This window comes from Tachypleus tridentatus, chromosome 13 (genome assembly GCF_004210375.1).
Source record: "Tachypleus tridentatus isolate NWPU-2018 chromosome 13, ASM421037v1, whole genome shotgun sequence".
Classification (NCBI taxonomy): domain Eukaryota; kingdom Metazoa; phylum Arthropoda; class Merostomata; order Xiphosura; family Limulidae; genus Tachypleus; species Tachypleus tridentatus.
Window position 1 is genome coordinate 3,487,145 of NC_134837.1, and position 19,250 is coordinate 3,506,394.

General features: G+C 32.8%; 1 protein-coding gene across 2 annotated transcripts in view; it reads right to left on the reverse strand.

Moving 5' to 3' along the window:
- The window catches only part of LOC143238666 (dual specificity protein phosphatase 22-like), a 67,157-nt gene that overhangs the window by 23,987 nt on the left and 23,920 nt on the right, over positions 1-19,250 (reverse strand). Inside the window, exon 3 of one of the 2 annotated variants that reach the window (XM_076479085.1) lies at positions 940-1,056. The exons of the other annotated variant lie outside the window; for it this stretch is intronic. Coding sequence (XP_076335200.1) covers positions 940-1,056 — 117 coding nt within the window. The remainder of the gene's footprint in view (positions 1-939; positions 1,057-19,250) is intronic. 2 annotated transcript variants of the gene reach the window in all.

The window sequence follows — 19,250 nt, forward strand, 5'->3', positions numbered from 1 at the left end:
GCAGTTCCAAGAAATAGTAACCAATATCTTTGTTTCCACCTTTAGAAGTTTTACCACGAACTTCAGATGAGCAGTTCCAAGAAATAGTAACCAATATCTTTGTTTTCACCTTTAGAAGTTTTACCACGAACTTCAGATGAGCAGTTCCAAGAAATAGTAACCAATATCTTTGTTTTCCACCTTTAGAAGTTTTACCACGAACTTCAGATGAGCAGTTCCAAAAAATAGTAACCAATATCTTTGTTTTCCACCTTTAGAAGTTTTACCACGAACTTCAGATGAGCAGTTCCAAGAAATAGTAACCAATATCTTTGTTTTCACCTTTGGAAGTTTCACCACAAACTCCAGATAAGCAGTTCCAACAAATAACAACCAATATCTTTGTATTACATTTAAGGGAGACGAAATGTTGTGTGTTAACAAGTCAAAACAGTATTTATCTGAAGTTTGTGGTTATAGTTGTGTTATGAGTTATGGAAACTTCAGATTCTAAGTGCATTAGTTCATTTCATGATGAAAAATAGAATAGAAATAATAATATAAAACTGTGATTCTTTACTTATCAGAATCCTGATATAAAAATAAAAAAAATGAAACTTCTACTCCCTGGTGAATTAAGGTAATTTCTAAGCAAAAATATGATTTCACAAAATCATCACGTGTGTAAAACGTTACAACTGAATGTTTTCATTGAAACAGATAAAACAAAACTGCTTAACGTCATTTGGAAAATTTAACTTCCAATTTTCTACTAGTCTAAAATATTTTGATAACTTTTCAAACATCACCAGAAATTTTCTATAAAATCAAAAACAGAACTTTCACGTTACCACACACTTTTCAGTTGAAATATCCAATGTGGATGAACCAGAAAAACGTCAGTGGAAAAAACAACAACTTAAGACTAGGTTTAACCCGTCTTGGAAGTTTTATAATTACCTCATAAATTATCTTGGCGTTGTCGTGGATGGAGATGATGTGAGTGATGTTATTGGTTGTTAACTGACCCTTGTCCTTGGAATCCCGGAAATTTCCCACATACAAACCCGGGAGGACCTACATATAAACACAATATAGGTGTATATTTATAAGTACAGTAAGTGTCGTGCTTGACAAGCTGTCGTAACAACGATGGCAAAACGATCAGTTTAAGTATCATATTAACTCTGTGCTTCAATACTGGTATTTTATTGAGAGGCTGCAGATATATTTTTATTAACACGAATGTTTTATTCAACATCATCATGTTTTATTGTCCACATGTTGGGTCACTGGTAAATTTATGGACTCTGAACACTAAAATCACGATTCAATTTCGCGCGGTGCACTAAGTGTGAATAAGCAATTATGACGCTTGTCACTAAGAAAATGGCACATTGTTTGTCAGTAATGTCTCGTCTAAATATAGACATATGTACATCGAACTGGGTTTCAGTTTCACTAAGTTTATGAAAAAGGAAAAACTTATGACGTCACTTCAGAGTCCACAAAGTTATCGATTCTATCCGATAAATACATTAAGCTCTAATAGTCCGGTACAACTGGACGTCTTTCATTAAGTACCAATAGCCCGGTACAACTGGACGTCTTTCATTAAGTACTAATCGTTAGACACAAGTTGACGTCTTTCAATATGTCCTAACAATTAGTTACAATTGGACGTCTTTCAACATGTCCTAACAATTAGATACAATTGGACGTCTTTCAATATGTCCTAACAATTAGATACAATTGGACGTCTTTCAACATGTCCTAACAATTAGATACAATTGGACGTCTTTCAATATGTCCTAACAATTAGATACAATTGGACGTCTTTCAATATGTCCTAACAATTAGATACAATTGGACGTCTTTCAATATGTCCTAACAATTAGATACAATTGGACGTCTTTCAACATGTCCTAACAATTAGATACAATTGGACGTCTTTCAATATGTCCTAACAATTAGATACAATTGGACGTCTTTCAATATGTCCTAACAATTAGATACAATTGGACGTCTTTCAATATGTCCTAACAATTAGATACAATTGCACGTCTTTCATTAAGTACTAATATCGTTTAAAAAGTTAACGTTTGACAAGGTGTGGCTCAAACAAATGTTTTACTACCAATAACTTTGATAAATATATCTAACATTAAAACAACGTATTTTATCACAGAAAACGTTGAATTGTAACTTGGAGGAGACCATACAGAGTTTGGCTGTACGTGTGCTAATCTCAGTTTTTCAACAGAGATATTAATACTTCAGCAGTCCCAACTGACGTACCAACACACAATTATCTTTTGTTATTTTTACACACTGCTGACAGTAATGTATCTTAGAATCCGAACGGAAAGGAAAAAAAGAACCCCATCGATAATATACCAAGAACTCGTGTAATAGCATTTTGTCACGCATATCCATAGCTTCTGAAATCTCTCTCTTAATGAGTAGAACATTCGTCGCCAAATAACGATTTGGATAAAGTTGAATATAACTGTGGTGCTCGAAAGTTCATTGTAATCTTTAGGGTAAAGCTGAAAACGCTACATATTCTTACATACCAAACACAGAGAAGTAATGGTAGAATGTACCATTTTCTGTATAGCGTGCCATTGTTTAGAAATATCATCTGTTATTTAATTTCTTAACAAGTCTATCATAATCCCTCAGTATTTCAATTAACTAACATATCTTTTAGACTTTGTTAATCAGACGTTTTTGTATTTCATAAATTAAAAAACATCTAATGTATTGAGAGCACGGACCATTAAAGGACCTCTGTTATTAAAAGAACCTATACACAGATGTAGATTTGAATGTATAAGTTTATTTCAGTTTATTAAACTTATCAACTGTCCTTCTGTGTATTTATTGTTATGTTTTATAAGTTACACAAAACTGGATGTCAGCTGGAAAGAACAAATAACACTTGAAAATAATACAGACAATAAATCACCGGTTATAGAAAAAACAAACACTTTATATCATTAAAAACATTTCATAAGTGAACATTTTACATACCCGATAGAGATTGTTTTCTTATTTAAACAAGACAGAAAAACTTCATGTTCCCGTTATTGTTACAGATAAGTTTCGTTAGTAATAAGTGCAGGTCAGAGAAACAGAAATATAAAGGCAAGAAAAATTATTTTGGGATCAAAAGGATTGTATCAAGATTAGAGGAACACAGAAATAAAACAAGAAATAATAGTTGTAGCCATCCAGATATAATCTACATTCTACAGTAATTATATTATAGTGATTAAGTAATTTAGTGGTTGTTTTACGGTAATTATATTACAGTGATTGTTTAGGTTATTTAGTGGTTGTTTTACAGTAATTATATTATAGTGATAGTTTAAGTTATTTAGTGGTTGTTTTACAGAAACTATATTATAGTGGTTAAGTTATTTAGTGGTTGTTTTACAGAAACTATATTATAGTGGTTGTTTTACAGTAACTATATTATAGTGGTTAAGTTATTTAGTGGTTGTTTTACAGTATCTGTATTATAGTGGTTAAGTTATTTAGTGGTTGTTTTACAGTAATTATATTATAGTGGTTAAATTCTTTAGTGGTTGTTTTACAGTAATTATATTATAGTGGTTGTTTAAGTTATTTAATGGTTGTTTTACAATAATTATATTATAGTAATTGTTTAAGTTAGTTAGTGATTGTTTTACAGTAATTATATTATAGTGGTTAAATTCTTTAGTGGTTGTTTTACAGTAATTATATTATAGTGGTTGTTTTACAGTAACTATATTATAGTGGTTAAGTTATTTAGTGGTTGTTTTACAGTAATTATATTATAGTGGTTATTTTACAGTAACTATATGATAGTGGTTAAGTTATTTTGTGGTTGTTTTACAGTAATTATATTATAGTGGTTGTTTTACAGTAACTATATTATAGTGGTTGTTTTACAGTAATTATATTATAGTGATTAAGTTATTTAGTGGTTGTTTTACAGTAATTATATTATAGTGGTTGTTTAAGTTATTTAGTGGTTGTTTTACAGTAACTATATTATAGTGGTTAAGTTATTTAGTGGTTGTTTTACAGTAATTATATTATAGTGGTTATTTTACAGTAACTATATTATAGTGGTTAAGTTATTTTGTGGTTGTTTTACAGTAATTATATTATAGTTGTTGTTTTACAGTAACTATATTATAGTGGTTGTTTTACAGTAATTATATTATAGTGATTAAGTTATTTAGTGGTTCTTTTACAGTAATTATATTATAGTAGTTGTTTTACAGTAACTATATTATAGTGGTTAAGTTATTTTGTGGTTGTTTTACAGTAATTATATTATAGTGGTTGTTTAAGTTATTTAGTGGTTTTTTAATATCTAGAGATAATGAAAATACTAGATGCAAGTTTTATAATTCATACTTGAAACTGTCAGTAGTTTAAGTGAAACTCCATTATCATAGTTTTATCTTCCAATCTACAAATATAAAATCTAACAAAAACTGATGCCGAAATTTTGTATATTGCATAAGATATAAGTGTTCACACCTGGTAAATGACAGGCCTAATTCTTTCAATTTTATACAGTGGATGAAACGTCTTTAAAAGTGCAAGAACTAGGATGTCTTTTCTTCTGTCACACACGAACTGAGACTTTCTTTCTGTGTTGACTTTCTTACGAAATATTCATCACGATAATACAGTATTATTTAGCAAATAAAATTAAAAACAACAACTAGGAAAAGGTTATGATAAAAAGAAAAGTACACCTGAATGTCAAAATGTATAGAACAATGAAACTTCGATAGAGAAATGCATCAACATATGTTAGGCCTTTCAGTGAGTCAATGGTAAGTCTGCAAGCTTGAGACACTAAAATTCGGGATTCGATACCCGTAATTGGTTTAGTAATGCGCTTAATAATGAACTGGCCAAGATCTGTTAAACATTTTGTACATATGTCGCCTATACTATACAGCGCCACCATTAGGAGGAGCAAAGAGTTACAATAAGAGCTAATTTATATACCTTAACCACTACATGTACATACAAACTCCAATACAACTGACCAACCTGTACGTGTATAATACTGGTTCCTTTAATACTAACATTCTTATTTAGAACCGAACTACAGTCTTGGTAGGTTCCACGGAATCTCTTGTGTCTGATTAACTACTGCTAACTGACAACATGAGCTATAAATCTGTTCCTAATCTTGAACTGATAGATTAGAGGAAAGGAAAGCTAATTAACAGCCCCCATGGACAACTCAGAAGCTATTCTAATCAAATGGTGAGATTTAGCTCTTCCACTTATAGAATACCAACAGCTCCAAATTGCGGAACATAAACTAGGACATACCATCCAAAGATCACGTCATTGGCCATCTTTCTCTGTATCAACACAGATTCAAAGCCCTGATCTCTAGTTGAGTATGTTGACCTTCAAAAGCAGATGAGGTCCAGAATTTAACTCTTTGAAGAAAAGAATATATTTAGTGCTGGAGAGGAACGGGTGGTTTTCCAAAGATTGAACGGAACAGCAGCTGCAGATGTGGAATACAGAACTATGTGGACTGAATACACCAAGTATACAAAACTATGTGGACGTACTGAATGCACAAAGTATATAAAACTATGTGGAATGAATACACCAAGTATATAAAACTATGTGGACTGAATACATCAAGTATATAGAACTATGTGGACGTACTGAATGCACAAAGTATATAGAACTGTGTGGACTTACTGAATGCACAAAGTATATAGAACTGTGTGGACTTACTGAATGCACAAAGTATATAGAACTGTGTGGACTTACTGAATGCACAAAGTATATAGAACTGTGTGGACTTACTGAATGCACAAAGTATATAGAACTATGTGGACATACTGAATGCACAAAGTATATAGAACATAAGTAAAGTATATAGAACTGTGTGGACTTACTGAATATACCAAGTATCCATTTCTTATAGTCCTTTGTATAAAACAGCATTATCAAACTGTTACTGTCCATGTTGCAGAAGATTTATTCAGGACGGTTGTGGGTAAGTCCACGTTACAGTAATAATGGTAAGTTAATCACATGCACATTTTAATTATAAGTTTGGTGGAAGCAAATATTACGTACTTATATTAAGTGCCAGGTTAATTTTGTAGTTCTGTATAAAAACCAGTAACTTGACAAATTATGTATGTCAGATGGTGAATTTAGTAACTTGACAAATTATGTATGTCAGATGGTGAATTTAGAAATCAAGAATATTTACAACCGGAAAGATGACTCACAGGTTAACAATAAGGAGCGGGGAGATGACTCACAGGTTAACAATAAAAGCAGGGGAGATGACTCACAGGTTAACAATAAGGAGCAGGGGAGATGACTCACAGGTTAACAATAAGGAGCGGGAAGATGACTCACAGGTTAACAATAAGTAGCGGGGAGATGACTCACAGGTTAACAATAAGGAGCGGGAAGATGACTCACAGTTTAACAATAAGGAGCGGGGAGATGACTCACAGGTTAACAATAAGGAGCGGGGAGATGACTCACAGTTTAACAATAAGGAGCGGGAAGATGACTCACAGGTTAACAATAAGGAGCGGGAAGATGGTTTAACAATAACAAGGAGCGGGGAGATGACTCACAGGTTAACAATAAGGAGCGGGAAGATGACTCACAGGTTAACAATAAGGAGCGGGAAGATGACTCACAGGTTAACAACAAGAAGCGGGGAGATGACTCACAGGTTAACAACAAGGAGCGGGGAGATGACTCACAGGTTAACAATAAGGAGCGGGAAGAAGACTCACAGTTTAACAATAAGTAGCGGGGAGATGACTCACAGGTTAACAACAAGGAGCGGGGAGATGACTCACAGGTTAACAACAAGGAGCGGGGAGATGACTCACAGGTTAACAATAAGGAGCCGAGAGATGACTCACAGGTTAACAACAAGGAGCGGGGAGATAACCACCCAAACCATCATAACCATACATGTTGCGATAAAAACGACTAATTAATTTTTGTTTTATTTTTATTGCACTGATGGTCAGTTTACTAAAGCCATTTCCCGTCGACTATATATTTGAAGTAGTGACCAGAGAGAAAGCACGCATTCAGCAACAAGTTGATTTATTCTCAAAGTTATAAGGAACTCACAACTGAAAGTACAAGCATCATTTTGTGGTTTCGCACAGATTCAAACCCAAGAGCGCCAGCTCTGAAAAAATCATATCTGTACCATAGGGCCACAAAATAATATTTGTGCCATAGGGTGACAAAACAATAAATATATCATAGGGCTAAAAAACAACAGTTGTACCATGGGGCCAAAATATAATAGTTTTACCTTAAAATCACGAAATAAAAGTTGTATCATAGAGTCACAAAATAATACTTTTAAAATAGGGCTACAAATTTATTGTTATATGTTGTTAGTTTCTAACTTACTTGACCTATACGGTCATAACTGGTTTTCCACGAAAGGAAAGCCTATAAAAATATTTTAAACTAATTTAAAGTTAGTCTGAAAGACCGTCACTATCATGATGTCATGTGTTATTATAACAAACATAAAGTTCACCTGAAAGACCGTCACTACCACGATATCATGTGTTATTCTAACAAACATAAAGTTAGTCTGAAAGACCGTCACTACCATAATATCATGTGTTATAATAACAAATACAAAGTTAGTCTGAAAGACCGTCACTACCACGATATCATGTGTTATAATAACAAATACAAAGTTAGTCTGAGAGACCGTCACTACCACGATATCATGTGTTATAATAACAAATACAAAGTTAGTCTGAGAGACCGTCACTACCACGATATCATGTGTTATAATAACAAATACAAAGTTAGTCTGAGAGACCGTCACTACCATAATATCATGTGTTATAATAACAAATACAAAGTTAGTCTGAGAGACCGTCACTACCACGATATCATATGTTATAATAACAAATACAAAGTTAGTCTGAAAGACCGTCACTACCATGATATCATGTGTTATAATAACAAATACAAAGTTAGTCTGAAAGACCATAACTACCACGATATCATGTGTTATAATAACAAATACAAAGTTAGTCTGAAAGACCGTACCATAATATCATGTGTTATAATAACAAATACATAGTTAGTCTGAAAACCGTACTACCACGATATCATGTGTTATAATAACAAATACAAAGTTAGTCTGAAAGACCGTCACTACCACGATATCATGTGTTATAATAACAAATACAAAGTTAGTTTGAGAGACCGTCACTACCATAATATCATGTGTTATAATAACAAATACAAAGTTAGTCTGAGAGACCGTCACTACCACGATATCATATGTTATAATAACAAATACAAAGTTAGTCTGAAAGACCATAACTACCACGATATCATGTGTTATAATAACAAATACAAAGTTAGTCTGAAAGACCATAACTACCACGATATCATGTGTTATAATAACAAATACAAAGTTAGTCTGAAAGACCATAACTACCACGATATCATGTGTTATAATAACAAATACAAAGTTAGTCTGAAAGACCGTAATACCACGATATCATGTGTTATAATAACAAATACAAAGTTAGTCTGAAAGACCGTCACTACCATAATATCATGTGTTATAATAACAAATACATAGTTAGTCTGAAAGACCTTAACTACCACGATATTATGTGTTATTATAAGAAACATAAAGATTTATTACAACTAGCAGTAAAATAATTATTTGTCTGAACTACGATTACTACCATGATGTGAAATATTATTTTGTAGAAGTCTGTGGTTATTGTAGAGACTTAGATGTGATGTATATTATTTATATAATACCTACCACTACCACAGACTGTGATGAACACGAAAGTTTCACTGTTGTTATATAGGTGTTTAGTGCTTGCTCTTGTCCATGTAGTGTCGTGACCTACAGTTTTTTTTCGATACTTAAGGTGTTGAGTGTCAATTCTACTCACCGTACATTAATCGTTTTATATTCTACGTTTTTCCCGTTGTAAATGTTCAGAAATACGTTGAATTTATAACTCCCGTCGTGTAGCAACCAAACATATCCGCATATCGATATCACCACAGTAACAATGGGAAAACAGCGGCCGTCATCGAATAATTTCTTACTCACTTAGAAAATTATGTAATTTATGTCGTTGCCTTCACTTATTATCATATTCCTTTCGCTACATGTATAAACATTTACACAAGTAGGTGATAAAGTTGTTTATTTTAGTCAAAATGACTAATAGCTGAAGTCATATGTAAAATAAGAAAAATAGGAAATTTGTGTATAAATCTGAGTTTAAAAAACAAACGCAGACAGAAAACAGCGGCCGTCATCGAATAATTTCTTACTCACTTAGAAAATTATGTAATTTATATTTGTTTTTTAAATTTCGTTTTAAGCAACTCCAGGGTCATCTGCGCTAGCTGCCACTAATTTAGTAGTGATAATCTAGAGGGAAGTCAAATCACCCCATGAAAAATGGAATTAGCTACATTAATAGCAACATGACTTAAAACCCTTAATTTCGTCCAGTGATAGAAACATGACTTAAAAACCCACGTTCCTTACAGTAACAGAAACAGGATATAAAATATCTAGTTTTGTACAATGAGAGAAACATGACATAAAACCCATAGTTTCGTCCATTAGTAGAATCATGACTTGAAACGCCTAGTTTTGTCCAGTAATAAAAACAGGATGTAAAATACCTAGTTTTTTGGAATAGTAGAAACATGACGTAAAACCTCTAGCTTCTTACAGTAATAGAAACATGACCTAAAACCTCTACTTTAGTCCAGTTGTAGAATCATTACCTAAAACCTCTAGTTTCGTCCAGTAATAGAAAAATGATTGAAAACCCCTAGTTTCGTCCAGTGAGAGAAACATGACTTAAAATATCTAGTTTAGTCCACTAATAGAAACATGACTTAAAACATCTAGTTTCGTCCAGTGAAAGAAACATGTGTTAAAACACTTTCGTTTCTTCCAGTAACAGAAACAGGATGTTAAAATACATAGTTTTGTACAATGATAGAAGCATGACTTAAAACCTATGGTTTCGTCCAGTAACAGAAACGTGACTTGAAACCTTTAGTTCTGTCCACTTATAGAAACATTAGTTAAAACCTCCAGTTTTGTCCAGTAACTGAAAGAAGATGTAAAATATCTAGTGTTCAACAATGATAGAAAAATGACTGAAACCCCTAGATTCGTTGAGTGATAGAAATATGATATAAAATATCTAGTGTCGTCCAGTAATAAAAACATGTCTAGAAACCACTAGTTACGTCCAGTGATACAAACATGACTCAAACCACTTAGTTTCGACCAATAAGAGAAACATGACTTAGAACCTGCAGTTTCGTCCAGTGATAGATACATAACTTAAAACCTATACTCTACTTCAGTAATAGAAATATGACTTAAAACATCAAGATTCGTTCAGTGAAAGAAACATGACTTAAAACACGTTCGTTTCTTCGAGTAATAGAATCATGACATAAAATACCAAGTTTTCATAAGTAATGAAAACATGACTTGAAACTTCTAGTTTTATCGAGTAATAGAAGCATGATTTAGAACCGCTAGTTTCGTCCAGAGATAGAAACAAGACTTAAAACCCCTAGTTACGTCCAGTAATAGAAAAAAATGACTTCAAATCTATAGTTTCGACCAGTGATAGAAATACGACTTAAATAATCTAGTTTCATTCAGTGATAGAAACACAACTAAAAATCCAAGATTAATCCAGGAATAGAAACATGACTGCACCCCTTGTTTTGTCCAATAATAAAAACATGAATTAAAACCCCTACTTTCATCCAGGAATAGAAACATGATTTAAAACCCCTAGTTTCGTCCAGAAAGAGAAGGATGACTTGAAACTTCCAGCTTCTTCAAGTGATAGAAGCATGACTTAAGGCCTTTAGTTTCGTCCGGTGATAGAAACATGACATAAAATTCCTAGTTTCGTCCAGTAATAGAAACATGATATAAAACGCCAAGTTTTGCAAAGTAATAAAAACATGACTTAAATCACTAGTTTCACCCAGTAACAAAAACATGACATAAATCCTCTACTTTAGTCAAGTAATAGAAACATGACCTAAAACCCCTAGTTTCGTCCAGTGAAAGAAATATAAGTAAAATCCTTTAGTTTCGACCAGTAGAAGATAATATCTTAAAACCCCTAGTTTAGTCCAATTATAAAAATATGACATAAGACACATAGTTTCGTTTAGTGATAGAAACTTGAGTTAAAACCCATGTTCCGTACAGTAATAGAAACATGAATTAAAACCATAGTTTCGTCAGGAATATAAACATGACTTAAAACCCCTAGTTATTTCCAATAATTGAAACAGGATGTAAAATATCTAGTTTTGTACAATAATAGAAACATGACTTAAAACCTCGAGTTTCGTCATGCAATAGAAACATGATTTAAAATCTCTAGCTTCGTACAGTAATACAAACATGACTTAATTCCCCTAGTTTCGACCGGTAATAGAAACATGATATGAGCCTTTGTTAAGTAAGAGAAACATGACTTAAATCCTTTACTTTTGTTAAGTAAGAGAAACATGACTTAAATCCTTTACTTTTGTTCAGTAATAAAAATATGACTTAAAACCCCTAATTTCGTCAAGTAATAGAAACATGGATTAAAATTTCTAATTTCGTCCAGTGATAGAAACATTTCTTAAAACCCGAGTTTAGTAGAGTAACATAAACATGACTTTAAACCCCTACTTTCGTCCAGTAATAGAAACATGATTTAAAACCTCTAGTTTAGTAAAGTAATAGAACCATGACTTAAAACCTCTAACTTCGTCAAGTAATAGAACCATGATTTAAAACCCCTAGTTTCGTCCATAATAGAAACATGACATAAAACACCTACTTTCGTCCAGTAATAAAAACATGACTTAAAACACCTAGTCTCATCCAGTAATAGAAACATGACTTAAAACCCCTAGTCTCATGAAGCGATAGAAACATGACTTAAACTTCTAATTTCGTTCAGTAATAGAAACATGATTTAAAACTCCTAATTTCGTCCATTAATAGAGTCCTGACTTAAAACCCATAGTTTCGTCGTTTGATAAAAACAGGATATAAAATATCTAGTTTTGTACAACGGTACAAACATGACTTAAAACCTGAGTTTCGTCTGGTTATAGATGCATGACTTAAAACCCATAGTTTCGTCCAGTAACAGAAATAGAAACGTAATATAAAAACCCTGGTTTCGGCCAGTGATAAAAACATGACTTAATACCCCTAGTTTAGTACAGTAATAAAAACATGACTTAAAACCCATAGTTTCGTCCAGTTACAGAAACATGATTTAAAACCCAACGTTCCGTACAGTAATAGAAATATCACGTAAGGCCTCTAGTTTTGTGCAGTAATAGCAACAGGACTTAAAACTTCCAACTTCATCCAGAGATAGAAATGTGACTTAAAACCCTAGTTTCGTCCAATTATAGAAACATGATTTAAAGCCCCTACTTTCGTCCAATTATAGAAACATGATTTAAAGCCCCTACTTTCGTCCAGTAATAGAAACATGTCTTAAATCCGTACTTTCGTCCAGTAATAGAAGCATCACTTAAAACCTCCAGCTTCCCCCAGAAATACAAAAACAGGATGTATATGATCCAGTTTTTACAATGGTAAAATATGACTTAAAACCTCTACTTTAATCCAGTAATAGAAACATGACTTGAAACATCTAGTTTCGTCCAGTAATTGAAAGAGAAGGTAAAATATCTAGTCTTCTACAATGATAGAAACATGACTTAAAACCCCTTGATTTGTTGAGTGATAGAAACGTGACTAGAAACCCCAAGTTTCGTCCGATAATAGAAGGATGACTTGAAACTTCTAGTTTCGTTCAGTAATAGAAACATGACTTAAAACTTCCCCTTTAGTCCAATAATAGATACATGAATTAAATTCTTTACTTTAGTCCAGGAATAGAAACATGACTTGAAAACTCTAATTTCGTCGATTAATAGCAACATGACTTAAAATTCTTAGTTTCGTCCTTTAATAGAATAATGTCTTAAAGCCCCTCGTTTCCTCTAGTAATAGAAACAGGATGTAAAATACATAGTTTTGTACAATGATAGAAACATGACTTAAAACCTCTAATTTCATCTAGTAATAAAAACATAACTTGAAACCCTAGTTTCATCCAGTAATAGAAATATGAATTAAAACCAGTTTCGCCTAGTGATAGAAACATGTCTTAAAACTTCTAGTTTCATCCAGTAATAGAAAGGTAATTTAAAGCCCCTAGTGTCGTCCACAAATTAAAACTTCTACTTCAGTCCAGTAACAGAAAAATAACTTAAAACAAGTAGATTCGTCCCGTTAAAGAAACATGAGTTAAAACATCCTCGTTTCTTCAGTAATAGAAACAGGATGTAGAACACCTAATTTTGTACAGTGATAGAAATATGACTTTAAACCCCTAGTTTCGTCCATTTATAGAAACATCTTAAAATTTCTAGTTCCGTCCAGTAATAGAAACGAATTAAAACACCCTCGTCTCTTCCAGCAATATAAAAATGATATAAAATACCTAGTTTTGTTAAATCATAGAAATATGACTTAAAACCCTAGTTTGGTCTAGTAATAAAAACATGACTAGAAACCTCTAGTTTCGTCCAGTGATACAAACATGACTCAAACCCCTTAGTTTCGTCCAATAAGAGAAACATTACTTAAAACCTGCAGTTTCGTCCAGTGATAGATACATAATTTAATATCCTAGTTTCCAGTTATAGAATCATGACATATACTCCCTATTTATATCCAGTTAAAAAAATTGACTTAAAACCTCTTCTTTACTTCAGTAATAGAATTCTGACTTAATATCCATAGTTTCGTCTAGTATTAGAAACATGACTTAACACACCTTCGTTTCTTCCAGTAATAGAAACATGACTTAAAACTAGTTTCGTCTAGTGATACAAACATGTCTTAAAACCTCTGGTTTCATCCAGTTATAGAAACATGATTTAAAACCTCTAGCTTCGTCCAGTAATAGAATCGTCACTTAAACGCATAGTTTTGTCCAGAGATAGAAAGATAAATTAAAACCTCTAATTTCATCCAGTGATAGAAACGACATTAAACCCTAATTTGGTTCAGTAAAAGAAAAATGACTTGAAACCCCTAGTATTGTCCAATAATAAAAACATGACAAAAAATACCTAGTTTCGTCCAGTGATAGAAACAAGACTTAAAACTCCTTGTTCCGTACAGTAATAGAAAGATTATTTAAAATCTCCAGTTTCGTTCAGTGATAGAAACATTACTTAATATCCCTAGTTTCACCCAGTAATTGAAACAGGATGGAAAATATCTAGTTTTGTACAGCGATAGAAACATGACTTTAAACCCTAGTTACGTCCAGTAAAAGAAAAATGACTTGAAACCCCTAGAATCGTCCAGTAATAGAACCATTTTTTTAAAATCCTAATTTCGTCCAGTAATAGAAATTTGACTTAAAACATCTAGTTTAGTCCCGAGAGTGAAACATGAGTTAAAAGTATCTCGTTTCTTCCAGTAATAGAAACATGACTTAAAACCTGAAGTTTAGTCCAGTAATAGAAACATTACTTAAAACCCCTAGTTTCGTCCAATAATAGAAACATGATTTTTAACCTCTAGGTTGGAAAAGTAAAAGAAACATAATTTAAAACATCTAGTTTCGTCCAGTAATATAACCATGACTTGAAACACCTAGTTTCTTCCAGTAATTGAAACATGATGGAATATATCTAGTTTTGTACAATGAAAAAAACATATTTTAAAACCTCTAGTTTTATACAGTAATAGAAGTATTACTTAAAATCTCTAACTTCATCCAGTAATAGAAGTATGATTTAAAACCACTAGTCTCGTCCAGAGATAGAAACATTACTTAAAACCACTAGTCTCATCCAGAGATAGAAACATTACTTAAAATCTCTAGTCTCGTCCAGAGATAGAAACATTACTTAAAACCACTAGTCTCGTACAGAGATAGAAACATTACTTAAAACCTTTAGTCTAGTACAGAGATAGAAACATTACTTAAAATCTCTAGTCTCGTCCAGAGATAGAAACATTACTCAAAACCTCTAGTCTCGTACAGAGATAGAAACATTACTTAAAACCACTAGTCTCGTACAGAGATAGAAACATTGCTTAAAACCACTAGACTCGTCCAGAGTTAGAAACATTACTTAAAACCTCTAGTCTCGTACAGAAATAGAAACATTACTTAAAATCTCTAGTCTCGTCCAGAGATAGAAACATTACTCAAAACCTCTAGTCTCGTACAGAGATAGAAACATTACTTAAAACCACTAGTCTCGTCCAGAGGTAGAAACATTACTTAAAATTTCTAGTCTCGTCCAGAAATAGAAACATTACATAAAATCTCTAGTGTCGTACAGAGATAGAAACATTACTTAAAACCACTAGTCTCGTCCAGAGATAGAAACATTACTCAAAACCTCTAGTCTCGTACAGAGATAGAAACATTACTCAAAACCTCTAGTCTCGTACAGAGATAGAAACACTACTTAAAACCACTAGTCTCGTCCAGAGATAGAAACATTACTTAAAACCACAAGTCTCGTACAGAGATAGAAACATTACTTAAAACCTCTAGTGTCGTACAGAGATAGAAACATTACTTAAAACCTCTAGTCTCGTCCAGAGATAGAAACATTACTTAAAACCACTAGTGTCGTACAGAGATAGAAACATTAGTTAAAACCACTAGTCTCGTACAGAGATAGAAACATTACTTAAAACCTCTAGTCTCGTACAGAGATAGAAACATTACTTAAAATCTCTAGTCTCGTCCAGAGATAGAAACATTACTTAAAACCACTAGTCTCGTACAGAGATAGAAACATTACTTAAAACCACTAGTCTCGTCCAGAGATAGAAACATTACTCAAAACCTCTAGTCTCGTACAGAGATAGAAACATTACTTAAAACCACTAGTCTCGTACAGAGATAGAAACATTACTTAAAACCACTAGTCTCGAACAGAGATAGAAACATTACTTAAAACCTCTAGTCTCGTCCAGAGATAGAAACATTACTTAAAACCACTAGTGTCGTACAGAGATAGAAACATTACTTAAAACCACTAGTCTCGTACAGAGATAGAAACATTACTTAAAACCACTAGTCTCGTACAGAGATAGAAACATTACTTAAAACCACTAGTCTCGTACAGAGATAGAAACATTACTTAAAACCTCTAGTCTCGTCCAGAGATAGAAACATTACTTAAAACCACTAGTCTCGTCCAGAGATAGAAACATTACTTAAAACCTCTAGTGTCGTACAGAGATAGAAACATTACTTAAAACCTCTAGTCTCGTACAGAGATAGAAACATTACTTAAAACCTCTAGTCTCGTACAGAGATAGAAACATTACTTAAAATATCTAGTCTCGTCCAGAGATAGAAACATTATTTAAAACCACTAGTCTCGTCCAGAGATAGAAACATTACTTAAAACCTCTAGTCTCGTACAAAGATAGAAACATTACTTAAAACCACTAGTCTCGTCCAGAGATAGAAACATTACTTAAAACCACTAGTGTCGTACACAGATAGAAACATTACTTAAAACCTTTAGTCTCGTACAGAGATAGAAACATTACTTAAAACCACTAGTCTCGTCCAGAGATAGAAACATTACTTAAAACCACTAGTCTCGTACAGAGATAGAAACATTACTTAAAACCTCTAGTCTCGTCCAGAGATAGAAACATTACTTAAAACCACTAGTCTCGTCCAGAGATAGAAACATTACTTAAAACCTCTAGTGTCGTACAGAGATAGAAACATTACTTAAAACCTCTAGTCTCGTACAGAGATAGAAACATTACTTAAAACCTCTAGTCTCGTACAGAGATAAAAACATTACTTAAAACCACTAGTCTCGTCCAGAGATAGAAACATTACTTAAAACCACTAGTCTCGTCCAGAGATAGAAACATTACTTAAAACCTCTAGTCTCGTACAGAGATAGAAACATTACTTGAAACCACTAGTCTCGTCCAGAGATAGAAACATTACTTAAAACCTTTAGTCTCGTACAGAGACAGAAACATTACTTAAAACCACTAGTCTCGTCCAGAGATAGAAACATTACTTAAAATCACTAGTGTCGTACAGAGATAGAAACATTACTTAAAACCTTTAGTCTCGTCCAGAGATAGAAACATCACTTAAAATCTCTAGTCTCGTACAGAGATAAAAACATTACTTAAAATCTCTAGTCTCGTCCAGAGATAGAAACATTACTTAAAACCACGAGTGTCGTACAGAGATAGAAACATTACTTAAAACCTTTAGTCTCGTCCAGAGATAGAAACATCACTTAAAATCTCTAGTCTCGTCCAGAGATAGAAACATTACTCAAAACCTCTAGTCTCGTACAGAGATAGAAACATTACTTAAAACCACTAGTCTCGTCCAGAGATAGAAACATTACTTAAAATCTCTAGTCTCGTCCATAGATAGAAACATTACTTAAAACCACTAGTCTCGTACAGAGATAGAAACATTACTTAAAACCTTTAGTCTCGTCCAGAGATAGAAACATTACTTAAAACCTCTAGTCTCGTACAGAGATAGAAACATTACTTAAAACCTATAGTCTCGTACAGAGATAGAAACATTACTTAAAACCTCTAGTCTCGTACAGAGATAGAAACATTACTTAAAACCTCTAGTCTCGCACAGAGATAGAAACATTACTTAAAACCTTTAGTCTCGTCCAGAGATAGAAACATTACTTAAAACCTCTAGTCTCGTACAGAGATAGAAACATTACTTAAAACCTCTAGTCTCGTACAGAGATAGAAACATTACTTAAAACCTCTAGTCTCCTACAGAGATAGAAACATTACTTAAAATCTCTAGTCTCGTCCAGAGATAGAAACATTACTTAAAACCACTAGTCTCGTACAGAGATAGAAACATTACTTAAAACCACTAGTCTCGTCCAGAGATAGAAACATTACTTAAAACCACTAGTCTCGTACAGAGATAGAAACATTACTTAAAACCACTAGTCTCGTACAGAGATAGAAACATTACTTAAAACCTCTAGTCTCGTACAGAGATAGAAACATTACTTAAAACCTCTAGTCTCGTCCAGAGATAGAAACATTACTTAAAACCACTAGTCTCGTCCAGAGATAGAAACATTACTTAAAACCACTAGTCTCGTACAGAGATAGAAACATTACTTAAAATCACTAGTCTCGTCCAGAGATAGAAACATTACTTAAAACCACTAGTGTCGTACAGAGATAGAAACATTACTTAAAACCTTTAGTCTCGTCCAGAGATAGATACATCACTTAAAATCTCTAGTCTCGTCCAGAGAAAGAAACATCACTTAAAATCTCTAGTCTCGTACAGAGATAGAAACATTACTTAAAACCACAAATTTTATCCAGTAATACAAACATGACTGAAATCCAGTAGTTTCATCCAGTGATATAAAAATGACTAAAAGTAACTAGTTTCATCCAGTGAAAGAAATATGAGTTGAAACACCCTCGTCTCTTCCAGCAATAGAAACATGATATAAAATACCTAGTTTTGTACAATGATAGAAACATTATATGAAATACCTAATTTGTACAATGATAGAAACATGATATAAAATACCTAGTTTTGTACAATGATAGAAACATGAGTTAAAACCTATTGTTTGGTCCAGTAATAGAAAGAGTATGTAAAATTATCAGTTTTGTACAATGTTAGTAACATTACTTAAAACCTTTACTTTCGTCTCGTGATAGAAAACATGACTTAAAACTCCACGTTACGTAGAGTAATAGAAATATCACATAAAATCTCTAATTTCGTCAACTAATAGCAACATGACTTAAAATCCTGAGTTTCGTCCAGTGTTTCAAAGATGAATTAAAACCTTTACTTTCATCCAGAGATAGAAATATGACTTAAACATCTTGTTTCATCCAGTAATAGGAACATCACTTAAAACCCCTAGTTTCGTTCAGTAATATAACCATAACTTAAAACACCTAGTTTCTTCCAGTAATTGAAACAGGATGGAAATATCTAGTTTTGTATAATGATAGAAAAATAATTTAAAACCTCTAGTTTCGTCCAGTGAAAGAAACATAACTTAAAACCTCTTAGTTTCGTCCAGTGAAAGAAACAGGATGTAAAGTATCTAGT